Genomic DNA, 12,999 nt, shown 5'->3' with positions numbered 1-12,999 from the left:
TAGGTAGTTCTGATTTAGAAGTTTATTACTAACTTTCCCATATTTCAGCTTTCAAATAGGTTTGATACAGTATAGGCAAAGCATTTGAATGAAATTTCTTGAGTGTTTTCAAAGGGTATATGGGGGAAAAAATTATTGATTTCTGTCAATTAGAAATAACTCTTAGCAACCTGCTCTTATATTTTCTCATGATACTATGCAGAAATATGTGTGATTGATAATTACATTGAAACAAAACATGTGCTCGAAAAATAGTGTAGCAATGTGTTAAAATAAATTCTAAGGTTATGGATATCTTTGTAATAGACAGGATACTTGGATAGGTGAATAAAATATTTTTAGCTAGTTAGCTGTTTGTTAGGAGTAGAGTTTGCTTTCCTTAAAGCTATTCACACTGTAGGTTGAATTGATTGAGGCTTTTTCTTTGTCCTGGGCTGGTGAAACGGATTAAAGTTCAGCAGTCAATGTCCCCATTTTATTCAAGATTAAAAGTTTGCATTGTCAACCAGAATGCAAAGGAGTCTGGGTTCAGTTCTGTTCTCTGCTAAGAGAGGCATGGATTCATCATTCCCATCACCATGCCAGGGCTATGAGCACCTTTAGGATGGCTGTTGGTTGGTCCTGCTGAGCCTTACGCATTTTGCAAAATAATTAAACTTTCCCTGGAGAAGGAACTGGAATCCATGTGTTTTGCCTCCCACTCTGAGCATCAGGCTGCAGAGTCAGAATCTCTCCCACTCAGTGAATACGCAAATGTTTTGTGAGTGGCACACCATCAGCAGGAGGGGTTGAATAGCCAAGGATGGAGTATTTCTATGTCCTGTCTGTGAGAAAGGCTGAACATTTTTATTTATCTTTGTTCTGAAAAAAAACAACAGACCAAGGGAATGCTTACTCGGTGCCTATGTATGGACTAGATCTGTAAAAGTCTATAGCACTTTTTTACCTATAGCACTGCTCTGGGTAATGAGGCATCAAGCAAAATACCCAAGTTATTGCCAGCCTGACATGATGGTGTCCTTCTGAACTATGTAGAGACACTTGCTTGATCCCCTGGACAAAATAAATGTTAGATTCCTTCTTTGCTCAGTTTTCCTATTGCAATTACTCTTTAACAGAGTGTGAGGGAGCCTGATGATAGGAGCAGTGCTGTGCTGCTGCATGGCTCCTTCTGAAGTTGCTGTGGTTCTTTCTGGCACAGTCATTTCAGTGCACCCTTGTGCAGTGCTCAGCCACTTGTGTTACTGCTGCAATCTGCTGCTTTCAATCTTTTCCATTCATAGGCCATTAAAATTTACTTCCAGTTTAAACTTGGCATAAGAAGTATCATTCCATGAATGCTATTGTTTTGCTAGCCCAGAGAAATGAGGCAGGAAGTAGACATTTTTATGTGCCATTTAGTATTTTTAAATGACACTATCTGTTTTATATTTTCACATAATTACAGTGCTGCATTTCAGGAGATGTTAGTCCATTATAAATAGATCTTGGTTTTGTTGAGGTTTCCAAACATGACATCGTTTCTGTCAATACCACTTGGACGTGTGTATACATTAAAAGCCATCTGAATTCTGCCTAAACTGAGCCTCAGCAGGCAGGAGGAGCGTTTTCCTCCTGCTGCAGCACCTCACCCCACAGCTCCCCTCCTGCAGCACCTCACCCCACAGCTCCCCTTCAGCAGCGCCCAGACAGGAGCTCCAGGCCGAGCAGCAGACATGCTTCTCTCCTTTCTGCCTTATCCCTTGCAGGAGCCCCATCTGTTAGGCATGAGTAACACATGCAGACACTTTTCCTGGAAAATATTGTCATCCTCCCACTCCCACCCTCCCCTTTTTACGTAACAAGCTAGTGGCTAAGGTGTTTGGTGGAGACCAGGGAAATCTAAGTATATTCACAAAACTACATTTAGGTTAGACATTTGATTAAAACACCTGTAATCCAGGCATCTTTAGACCAGTTGCCCAAGGACTAAGCTAAAGCATTTATTCCCTATGGCTTATGCTTTTCAAGATTTTTTTTCCTTCTTAGCTGGATATGCAGGAGCAGAGGCACAAAGCATTCTGCTCCCAGCACTGAGACACCCCACAGTGTGAGGTGGGTCATGCAGTCCTGCCTGGAGAGTGGGACTGAAGCTTCCTGCCAGGGAAAGCAATGGAGACTGCCCAGCCCAGGCCCCCATTCGCTCCCCACCTGCCCAGAGCAGCGTTGCTCCTTGAGGGGTGGAAAGAGGAAGATGAAAAGAAAGAGGCCAAACACTTTTATACCTGTGGGGCTTCTTCTTAGCTTGCTCTGCTGTGCTCAAACCCCTTGTAGCTTATTGGATCACCCTGGTAGCATCTCGGCCTCATTGCCTTGTTTCCAGGGAGCACAGATCCCTGGAGCAGCCAGGGTAGCCTGCTGTGGCCTGAATTCTGCTTACAGCACGACCCCATGGAGACACTGGTGATTTTTCACTCAATATGAAGCGTGTGTACACGCACACATACTCACAAATTAAAATTTAAAATTTTAATTCTGTCAGTCAAGCTCATGATTTTGTTCTCATTAGAGACATACTCACAAATTAAAATTTAAAATTTTAATTCTGTCAGTCAAGCTCATAATTTTGTTCTCATTAGAGACTTGTGCGAGCACAGCTCAATAATTATCACTTCCTATTTTTTTTTTATTTTCTTGGATTTTAGATATTTGCTTTAGCACCTTTTTTTCAGACAAGCCCTTCTAGGTGGTTTTAAGGCGCTGGAATAAAAACTACATTTTTTTTCTTTCACCTTTGTTATGGAAATCGTGAGGTTGTCTTAAACTTCTCATTATGTTAGTTATAGTCATGGAGTTTAGTGGTTAATTATTTTTAAGTAACCGTGCTTGTATAAAAGAATTAGCATAGAAAATTACAGCTACTGATAGCTATTCTCCTTAATTTATAAAATTATTTCAAAGCCATTTGTGTAAGGTGTTGCTAATCATTTTGTATTGCATACATTGACAGAGTTGTGTTCTTTTCATTCCATATGTCTGTAATATCAGCAGCCTTGTTTAAAAAACCATGATTTGTCTCTGTGCCTGTTGAAGTTGAAATCATATTTTTCCTATCTGTTTCAATGAACAAAACAGAGCCACAGAAACCACAGACAGGGAGACAAGGTCAAATTTAATAGGCTATAAAAGTCCTACTGTGCTCAGTTGAGAGTATGTGAATGCTCCTTGTGAAGATAAAAATTTCTTTGCTGCCTCTGACAGTATTTTGTGTTTCACTTGGGCCTTTGCAGGCCACATGTGTGTCCATTTTGCATCTTGTCCCTGTCATGGAACTGCTATTTCATCAGGGTCTTGCTGAAACAAATTGCTGGTGTAGCCACTGCTCTGTCAAGCTGTGTCCTGGTGGCTCCTGGCTGCTGTGGATGAGCCCAGGTTTGCAGCAAGGGTTGTGCTTCTCCAGCTGTGTACCATAGAGAATGCTCCTGTACCATGGCATTACATAAGTGACCCTAAGTTCCACCACAGGTCATCATGCTAGTAGGGAATTGACAAAGTGTTGTTGTATCTTTGCCTGTATTTTAGGTGAGATTATTGTAGTGAAACGGGAAAGATTCTGTCCTGGAATTCACTTGTGAGGTCCAACTGGTGTGAAGAATATTTGTCTGTGCCCATAATGGGATATGTGATTTACTTGTCCTCTCATTGCATTGAATTTCTATTCAAGGCACAGTAGTGATATAGATAATAAAGGTTTGGAAGTAAGTTTAAATGTGCTATGTTCAAAGTTCTCTGGGAGATGTGTACTTACTGTTTCTTAGAGCTGACTCCCTATTGTATGGAAAAAATAGTTGAGTGCTCCTGTCATTTAAAACGTGTTCACTTTTTGGTTACCAAGGAGACCATATGAAATAGATTGTAAGGGTCACTTTAAAATTTGGTAGCTGATTTCTGGGTTTGAGTGTTGTAGCTGGGCTGTCAGCATTTCATGATGATCGTCACAGTAATTCTAATTATTTTTATCCCTCTCATTATGATTGGCAAATACAATTTATTGGAGTTTAGTGTTTTAACTTCACTCTTATGCCTCTCCAGTACATAAGAAGGGACATTATTATAAATAGATGGTATTCATGGAGGAGGAAAAATTGCAAAGCTATTACTGTGCTGCTTTGAAGATACCCTACTGTCACTGTTCTCAGCTCCCTATTTTAACTAGCAGTGACATTTGTGTTACTATCCCCACATGACTTTTTGAGTTATTTGCTTAATTTGGGCAAAAGTCTGAGAGATAATTCGTGTTGAATGTCTTGTTGAGAAGGAATTTTTACAGGTAGAGAATTTGGGTTTTGAGATATTTCTAAAGAAAAATGAAAACCAAAGCAGTAGCAGTGGATAAAGCCTTTGTCATCTAAAAAGAGAGCTAATATTATGTAATTAATTGCAACAATCTTGTAAAGTTGGAATTCAAAGAAGATTTCAGGCAAAGTGAAAGTTTTTCCAGAAGCAGAAAAAGTACTCTAAGGAGCAGGAGATCAGGACCTCTTCAGCTATGCCTGTGGCATTTTCCCCATCCATTCCTGACTGAAGAGGTAGAGGCACATGTATTAGTTCACCAGTCATGCAGTGGAGTTCCTTGAACTTTTGTCCTATACTCAAGTTAAGAAAAGTAGGTACTGAAATCCATTTTAATTGGCAAAAAAGATCTCTCTCCCTTTTCAGACTTAGGTGGAAATGATTGGTTCACAGGACCGTAGTTACCTGCAGTTATTGCCCTGGGAGTGTTTCACAATAGAACATACCCTGAGGTAAACTCTGCCCTGGCAGAGGGTGTTTCAAAAAGTATACCAGGAAATCTAGTCCACAGAGATGTGTTCTCTACTGGCAGAAAAGTGCTGCGAGCAGTATAGAAAATAGTGCTTCCCCAGACCAAATTATGATACAATGACATAGAGACAGATTTTGCTGGTTATAAATTGTCTTGAACAAGAGTTTTTTAGTAGTCTGGAATGGTTTTAAAATGATACATTAATAATTATTGTTATACTGACTGAAGTGTTGAGGCTGGTTTGAAATTGCAGGAAAGCAATCTAAACTCATCATCAGAACAGCGTGACAAATTATCTCTGATATGTTTATTCTAGTTGTCATTTGTACTTAAATTAGGGATAGATTATTGACTATCTTCTACTAAAACTCTAAGACAGTGGTATTCAGTGATTTCAGCAGTATCTCTATGCAACAAAGTTGTAGAAAGTGTAATTGTGAATGTGGCAAGAACCATCAGAGGTTCTGTCTTAAAAAATGTGGTCCTAATTCAGACAGCAGCTGGACCACAGTGCTTTTATTGACCGGCAGCAGAGCATGCATCGATGTTTTCCACACCACACCGTGCACATCTCACAATGTTCACTGCTGTAAAAGACTGATTGTATGTGCTCACCCAGATCTGCAGATAATCACAAACAATTGGAAGTGATCTCTAATTAATCCAAACCAATGTCCACCTCCTCCAATAAAGGATATCATATATAGATTTTCTGATGACCATTTAGATGTTACTTTGTTTATAAAATGACCATAGCAATCACCTATTGATTTGGAACCAAAATACTAGCTGGGATGCCTTGCTCTCTCTTGGAAATTTTGCAACCTTTTTATAGTATCTGATTTATTCAGGTGCTATTCTAAGATGATAGAAAAAATCAATCTTGTCATATCTCTTGAAAGAGACCATTTGGTGTAGAAAACTCCCTCTCTAGCCAGATCAGGTAGGTTGTGTTTTCAAGCAAAAGTTAAGCTTTTGCCAGCATAATAGCTAAAAGGCCGATAATGTAATTTCAAGAATCTCTCTATTAAATTTTTGGTACCTCTTCTTGACCTTTAAGTCTCTATTGGTTGTCTTCTAACATTTTCTTTGAATGGGCTAGATATCTAATCTGGTTTTGGTTCATGAAGCATGCACAACCTTTAAAGGGAAACCTATATGAATTAATCTTATCTGGCCCAATGACTTTCTTTATAGACTTGCATAAATCACCCAGCTTCTCTAATTCCTCTGTGAAATCAGCCAATAGCAAGATCTGAGCAGGAAAATGTGATTTCATTTTAAAGATGATTTTGCTATTATAAGATGTAGTTTTGTTTCACTGGGGAAGGAAGACAGTTTCTACACCACTTGTGAAAGCGGATGCAGCCCATCTGTCTTGGAGAGGTTTGCCCTGGAAAGTACTGCCAATCAGGGTGCTGAGGAGCTGGGAGCATGACTACCAGAAGAAAAGATTATTTTCCTCTGGGAAAATCAGCTTTCCATAGCTCCTGGGATTGTTAGGAGGATACCATAGCATTATGTGGATTATTCAGTTATTTTCTCTTATAAAAATGTTTTACACATAATAGCCAAATTTTTAACATGGTACCATACTGAAGCCAGTAGAACAAAACCTGTTTTCCAAAGCTTTGATAAGTTGAAGTAAATGGGAAAACCGTGGTTTCTACTAGTACAGTAATCAGTACTTCCTAAAGCCTATCTCAGGCACTCCAGCTAGAGCAAGCTGGTTACTGGGTAAGAGCGAAATCTGAGCTAATATTATTTACCTGCAGCAGATTTGTGGCATATTGCTGTTTGAGCAGCAAGCATTTGTACCCCTTTTTCTTAAATACATGGTCTGTGGTCATGTCAGAAGGTGTTATCAGTATCTCTGCAGCCGGGAATAGCAGGAATTGGTGAGGCAGGGAGGCAGGCAGTGCCTGCAAGGGCAGCAAAGCGGGGGTGAAACTCCCTCATTAACGCTGTGCTCATTACCCTGCTGTGCCAGGGATGTGCACGGGTAACTGCAATTCCTGCAGCCAGAGAAGGAGCAACACACCAGTCTGCTATATTCTCACATTTCTTAAAGCTAATCACCTCTTAGTATTTGCTCTAACTCTAATTTTCTACTTTGCAGCTGAAGTTCAAAGTGAAATTGAACGGATCTTTGAATTGGCCAGGACACTGCAGTTGGTAGTGCTTGATGCTGATACCATTAATCACCCAGCTCAACTGAGCAAAACCTCTCTGGCTCCCATTATAGTATATGTAAAGATTTCTTCTCCTAAGGTAAATATTTTAGATACCTTCATGTTCTTTCTGGTTTTTTGGGTTGTTGGGGTTTTTTGGGGGGGCTTAAATGCAGCTATTCACACATCCTCATTTAGGTTCAGAACTATAGATTTTTATTGCTTCCCTTTGGATAGCGAACCATTAATAATCAAAAAAGTATCTGAGCTCTAGTGTTAGCCAAAACCTATTTTGGAAAAGATGCTGTAGCTCCAATGAGTTTTTTAGTTGGAATTGCACTTTCAGTATCAACCACATAAGTAGTGCTCATGGTTTGTTAAATCAAAATAATATGGAAATGAAAGAATGATTTTCATTGAATGAGTAAGAGACTGATTGGTAAATTTTAATATCTGATAATATACTCTTTCAGTGTGTATAAAAAATGCACAGACTTTGTGAAGAGGCATTTGAAAGAGAAAGATGAATTTGTGAAAAGAGCACTCAGGAGATCAATTAAAAAATTCAACTTAGAAAAAAAACAAAACCAGAAGCATCAGAAAAAAGGCTGGAGTGGAACTTTTTAGTGCTTGTAAAGGAAAGGAGATATTTGTATGTAAATGAAAATTAGCACATTCTGGATGAGGGAACATAGGAAATGTTGTCAAAGCCAGCAAATGAAGAATTTGCTCTGCTCTTGTGAGCAGTTTCAAATGTAAACATTTTAAGTGGTTATACATGTATATTAAGTCTGAGTCTGCTCACTTTTTTTAATGTCTTATTTTTCACAGGTTTTACAGAGGTTGATAAAATCTCGAGGGAAATCTCAGGCCAAACACCTTAATGTTCAGATGGTAGCAGCTGATAAACTGGCACAGTGTCCTCCTGTGAGTTACTGTTAATTTATGTCTTGTGTCTGAAAGGTGCCTTTCTTTTCAAGCACGAGGTTAATTACATAATTTTCGGGAATGTTTGCCCTCTTCTGGCCATATTTAACTATTGCTTTTTGCAGAGAACCTCCTGAGGTCTCGGGGCTCAGCTATAGGGTGCAAGGGAAAAAGAGTTCTAGTCACAGCTAAGATTTGTGCTGGTACAGTCAGTGCTTCAGTAAACTGAACATTTCCTTTGCTTGCTAAGTTTTAGGGGGTTATTGGTTGAAAAATGAACCCTCTTAGTGACTGTCCTTTATCTCTGGTAGTTTGGAGCTCCTCTGGGGCATCTATCAGCATGGCCTACCACTGCTAATGTTCTTGGCCAGGGTTTTGCCAAAGAGCTCAGTGGTACTGTGTAGCTGACAGCTCTGCAGTTCTTCTTCAGATGTGCATTGAAGCAAATTCTCTCAATTTCCTCCTATAAAGTGGAGGTGATGACACCCCAACTGTGTTTTAAACCTGGCATGCATTTCTGCCTCTGTACTCAGCTGCCAAGAGTATGGGTTAGGAACCAGAAGATGGGAGTACAGTTCAGTTGCAGATATAATATACCATAGTTATGGAACTGAGTGAAAGGAATGTCTTCATCTTTTAAATTCAAGCATCTCAGTTAAGCAATGCTTAGGTCCCCAGGAAGTCAATGAAGAATGCTGGAGACCTGCACAGGCCCTCAAAGCTGCCTTCTGCTCGCTGACCAGGGAGGAAATGGATAAAACTCACCTCCTAACTTTAGGAGACTAAAATTAGACTGTGTGATTAATCTCTTACCTAATATTTGTATGACACTTGGAAACTGAATGATCTGTATTCTTATGGTTGTTAGTTACTGGTCTTAGTTTACCTTAGTTTTCTCTTCGTTATTCTACAAGAGGACTGAATCTCTTTCTTGCCATCCCATTTTTTCAATAGGTAATTGTGCAATATTTATCCCATCTTTCTGTGTATTTAAGATTTGTTCAAGCTGCTTCTTCCTGTCTTCTTTGACTGTGCATTACTATGTGGAAGTCACAAGGCCTTGTTTTAGCAAGTGTAATATTAGTGCTAGTTATGATTACCATCTTTTGTATCAACTGTATTCAGAAAAAAAAAAAAAAAGATAAAATATCTTAATACAAGTACTAAAAATATGATTCATTTTTGATTAATGGAAAGCACATTCAATGTCTCTAGCTGATCTCCCATTACTTGGTAATTATTCTCGCTAAAACCTTTTCTTTATCAGGAAATGTTCGATGTAATTCTTGATGAGAACCAGCTTGAAGATGCTTGTGAGCACCTTGCTGACTATCTGGAAGCCTACTGGAAGGCCACACATCCACCTAGCAGCAATCCTCCTAACCAGCTTCTCACTCGCACACTTGCAACAGCCACTCTTCCTATTAGCCCGGGTCCAAATATTAATCTACAGGTACAGTTTTTATGCCATCTCTTCTTTTTCTTCTGTCAACTTCTTCTCCTTCCAAAGGTCAGAGTTAGGCTAATGCTAGAATATGCTGAATATGTTTTCCTGTTGTTGGTAGATTGAAAACTTTTTCAGCAGACATTCACCCATTTTCAGTATAAAAGGCAAATGCAAGCACGTTACTGTTATTGCTATTGTATTCATCGTAGCATGTGTTTGTGTATTGACTAGGGGGCTGGTTTTGATTCCAAGGACTAAGCTGGCCTGACTGAAAACATATGTTGATGTGAAATTGAATACTTCAGGTTTTATTATGCCCAGGACACCGCTGTGCCAGTAATATGTGTACCAGCCACAAGCATTTTTATAGCTGGCCATGTGTAATCCAATCAGAGAAATAAAACAAGACTAAGACTGTGCACATTCCAGCCTCTGGTAACTTCCTGACTGATGGGCACACTATGGCTAATAGGCAAATCCTGGCCCCAAAGGCCCTGCATGACAAACTGAGTTATGTACAGGGCAGATCCACAAATGTTTGAGGGAAATCTGTGCCAATCTTCCCACAGGCTGTAGAGTTGTAGAGGCTGAGGATTACTGACTGTATTAGTAAAGGCTCAAGGTCAAAGTGGCCCTTCCAGTGTTTCCTTTGCTCTTTTATTTATTGGCCATTGCTGTGAAAAGTACAGACTTCCTTGAAGCCAAAGTCTTATGTCAAATCCAAGTCCCACATTGTGCAGAAAGACCTTGAGAGAGGCTCTGTGTTCTGAGCAGTGAGCACACTCTCCAGTGAGCTGGCAAAAGCAGGCTTTATTCCTGCCTTTGCACTGATGTGCCTGTTGATATGGGCATAATATGTCCCCTCTCTTCTCCTTTGACTTTTGGTTTGGATCATTTAATTGAGATGTTCAGCATAACGAGATGTTTTCCTTTGGATATGTGTTGCATGATATGAAATGAAGTGTTCAAACTACTTCACTCCTTCATTATAGGTAGTGAGTGACTCCTTGAGGCTGAGAAGTACACAGGGGGGGATAAAATAGATCTGTCCCAGATCAAATAAAGGCTTACTACATCTAAATTTCTACCTAAGTTCAATATATGCCCATAAATTACATACATATGCAAGTTATAATTCATAACTTTGGCTAAGAAAAACACTTCCCCTTAGAAAATCAAAGGAAAAAAATGTATCTGCAACCAAGTTAAAATGCAAATAGTTGTGCTCCTTTTTTATGGTTGTGCAAAACAAGTTTTTGTGTCAAAAAATTTATTTCTCACTAGAAAACCACAGACTAGACAGGTTTGTTCTTTAACAAGAAAAATTTCTTTAGCCATCTTGAAGGGTATCTCCTTCTCATGCTTTCAGATACAGTTGCAGGAAAAGAGACTGTAAGCTATAGCTCATTTCTGCCTTTTTTTCTGTCCTCAGAGCTGAAACACCTTGAAAAAATTGTGAGCTGGAAGAATTTCTGAGTATGAAATTCAGTATTGTTGTGTGCAGCCTTGCTAGATAAACTTTCTTTGCTTTGTAAACTTCTAAATTATTTTGCTCAAGTGTTTTTATGCTTTTTGAGTGTGGATTTATAGCTCACATACTCATTCTATTAACCACATTCTCTGGAAGAACTGTGCAGAGTTTTAATAACACTTTTCTGAATGCTGTGCTGTCTCCTTACAAACTAACAGATTTTTATTTTAAGGACTAAAAATGAGGATGCATTTGCAGTTTCAAAGTTTGTTTGTAGGTCTACTAGTATAGCAGTCTGAATCAACAGGGATCCCTAATTGAACATACAACTTTTCTGTTCCTTTGGTTTCATTTTCCTACGATACATCTTCAGCTGACATCTCAAACCTGAGCTCGTCATTGCCTTAGCACAGAGTGGGTCTGTTTTTTAATGATGGTGGCTGAACCCATTCTTTCAACAGTGTTAAGACCCTGTATTTAGAGAATTTAAAGTCTATACCTGTGCTGTTTTTATGGACTGCTCTACAGGGAAAAGCCACCAGTTGTTTGGTCTGGAGGAGCCACGACCGCACTGCAGAGCATTGGAGTCATCTCCCCCTGGGGCCAATGCAGTGCCCCTTTGCCATGAAACATATTTTGGGTTTGTGGGTTTTAAGTCCCCAGTGTAGATTGTGAGGAGGGATTTGTGTTGCCAGCTGCCAGAGTGGCATTTTTACAGCATGAAGCTGCCTGTGTGCATTGCATGGCACGAGGTGCTTGAAGGCGTGAGGCGTCCTGGGACGGTTTGAAATTAAATAGGCAAAGACCTTATGTCTATCTGAGGGGGAGCTTCAGAAGAAAATTGTATGGAAATAGTTGGAAATAACTCCAAAAGGTCTGGAGCCACCTCACACACATATGGTGCAGCTGATCAAGGACCACTGGAAATAAGGAGCAAGGCAAATTCACTTAGTGGACAAAGGCTTCTCTGTCCTCTTTCAACACTGTATAAACTTCTTTCCAAGAACCCCTACTTCTTTGAAAGTACAAACTGAGTACTGAAATAGGATTATCTCAAACTTTTTCTATTTTAGACAAAAAAACTTATGAAATTGGGCCATAAAATTCCTGCACTGAAGAATCTATTCCAAATCAGAGCCCAAATTTGGTTATGAACCAAAAAGCCAGACTCTAATCCAGATTCAGACATTACCTGTTCAGCGTCCCTGTAATATGTAATGGAACTTACTGTCAATGAATTTGCCCATAAATCCCAACAGCCCTAACACTATTCTGAAATTGCAGCTATTGGTTCTAAATTTAATCATTGTTTCTTTTCATGTGCTCATCATAGCACAGAAGACACATCTGAGCTTGTAAGAGCAGCAGTGTTTCCAGTGCAGGTTCAAATTTTGCATTTGTTCTCAAACCACAGCACTGACAGGTTTTATTAGTCATGATTATGTATAGGTACTTGCATTTGACTCCATGAGAACTATAGGGTTTCACATGTGTACTATATTTATGTGCCTTAAAGCCAGTCATGGTGATGAACTGATGAAAGTTGTGTTTACACATGCAAAGCAGGCATATTTCTGCTTTGGACTCTTTTGTTTTTCTCTTCATTTCACTTACAATTCACCTCCGTTGAGTCATTTCATGTCACCTTGAACAGATCTATTCATGTTTACAATTATTATATTCCCTTCTGGCAAATCAGAATCATCTTGAGAATCACAAAAGCAAGAACAAATAAGAAATTTGACTGCTATTCCTGTTACCTTGTTCTCATCTATGCCATTTGTTTCGAATTAGAAACCCAGCTCATCTCTCAGATGTTTGCATAATAAAATGTTGTCTTAGAAAATTGGGATTTGCCAAATTTACCAAGTTTCTGATTTGAAATATGCTGCTTTTTATAAGTTTCTGATTAAATACAGATTATTTTCCTTTTCAATTTCCTGTGATTTTACTTTTTGGGTTGCTAGGAAACCCACCTGCCAGGATCTGTGGCTGAAGGACAAAATTTCCTCCTTCCCCTAGCTCTTTTCCACAAAATAGAAAGACAGAAAGAAGATATGTCCATGAACTGCCCTGGGGGCAATCCTTATTTTTAGACAACTCTGAACATAGAAGGGCAAACTTGAGACTAACTTTGGTATTCAGAACAGTCTCACAAACAAATGCCTGTATAACTCTG

General features: G+C 39.3%; 1 protein-coding gene across 10 annotated transcripts in view; it reads left to right on the top strand.

The window, feature by feature from the left end:
* CACNB2 (calcium voltage-gated channel auxiliary subunit beta 2) overlaps window positions 1–12,999 on the top strand; it is a 247,196-nt gene that overhangs the window by 225,511 nt on the left and 8,686 nt on the right. For all 10 annotated transcript variants that reach the window (XM_071428850.1, XM_071428849.1, XM_071428848.1 and 7 more), the window contains 3 exons: window positions 6,924–7,075; window positions 7,807–7,902; window positions 9,170–9,355. In XM_071428850.1, coding sequence (XP_071284951.1) covers window positions 6,924–7,075; window positions 7,807–7,902; window positions 9,170–9,355 — 434 coding nt within the window. The remainder of the gene's footprint in view (window positions 1–6,923; window positions 7,076–7,806; window positions 7,903–9,169; window positions 9,356–12,999) is intronic.

Source organism: Agelaius tricolor, unplaced genomic scaffold, assembly GCF_023055355.1.
Source record: "Agelaius tricolor isolate 1412-34295 unplaced genomic scaffold, bAgeTri1.0.p SCAF_6, whole genome shotgun sequence".
Classification (NCBI taxonomy): domain Eukaryota; kingdom Metazoa; phylum Chordata; class Aves; order Passeriformes; family Icteridae; genus Agelaius; species Agelaius tricolor.
The sequence above is the reverse complement of the archived record's forward strand: the minus strand, read 5'-3'. Positions and strand labels throughout refer to the sequence as shown.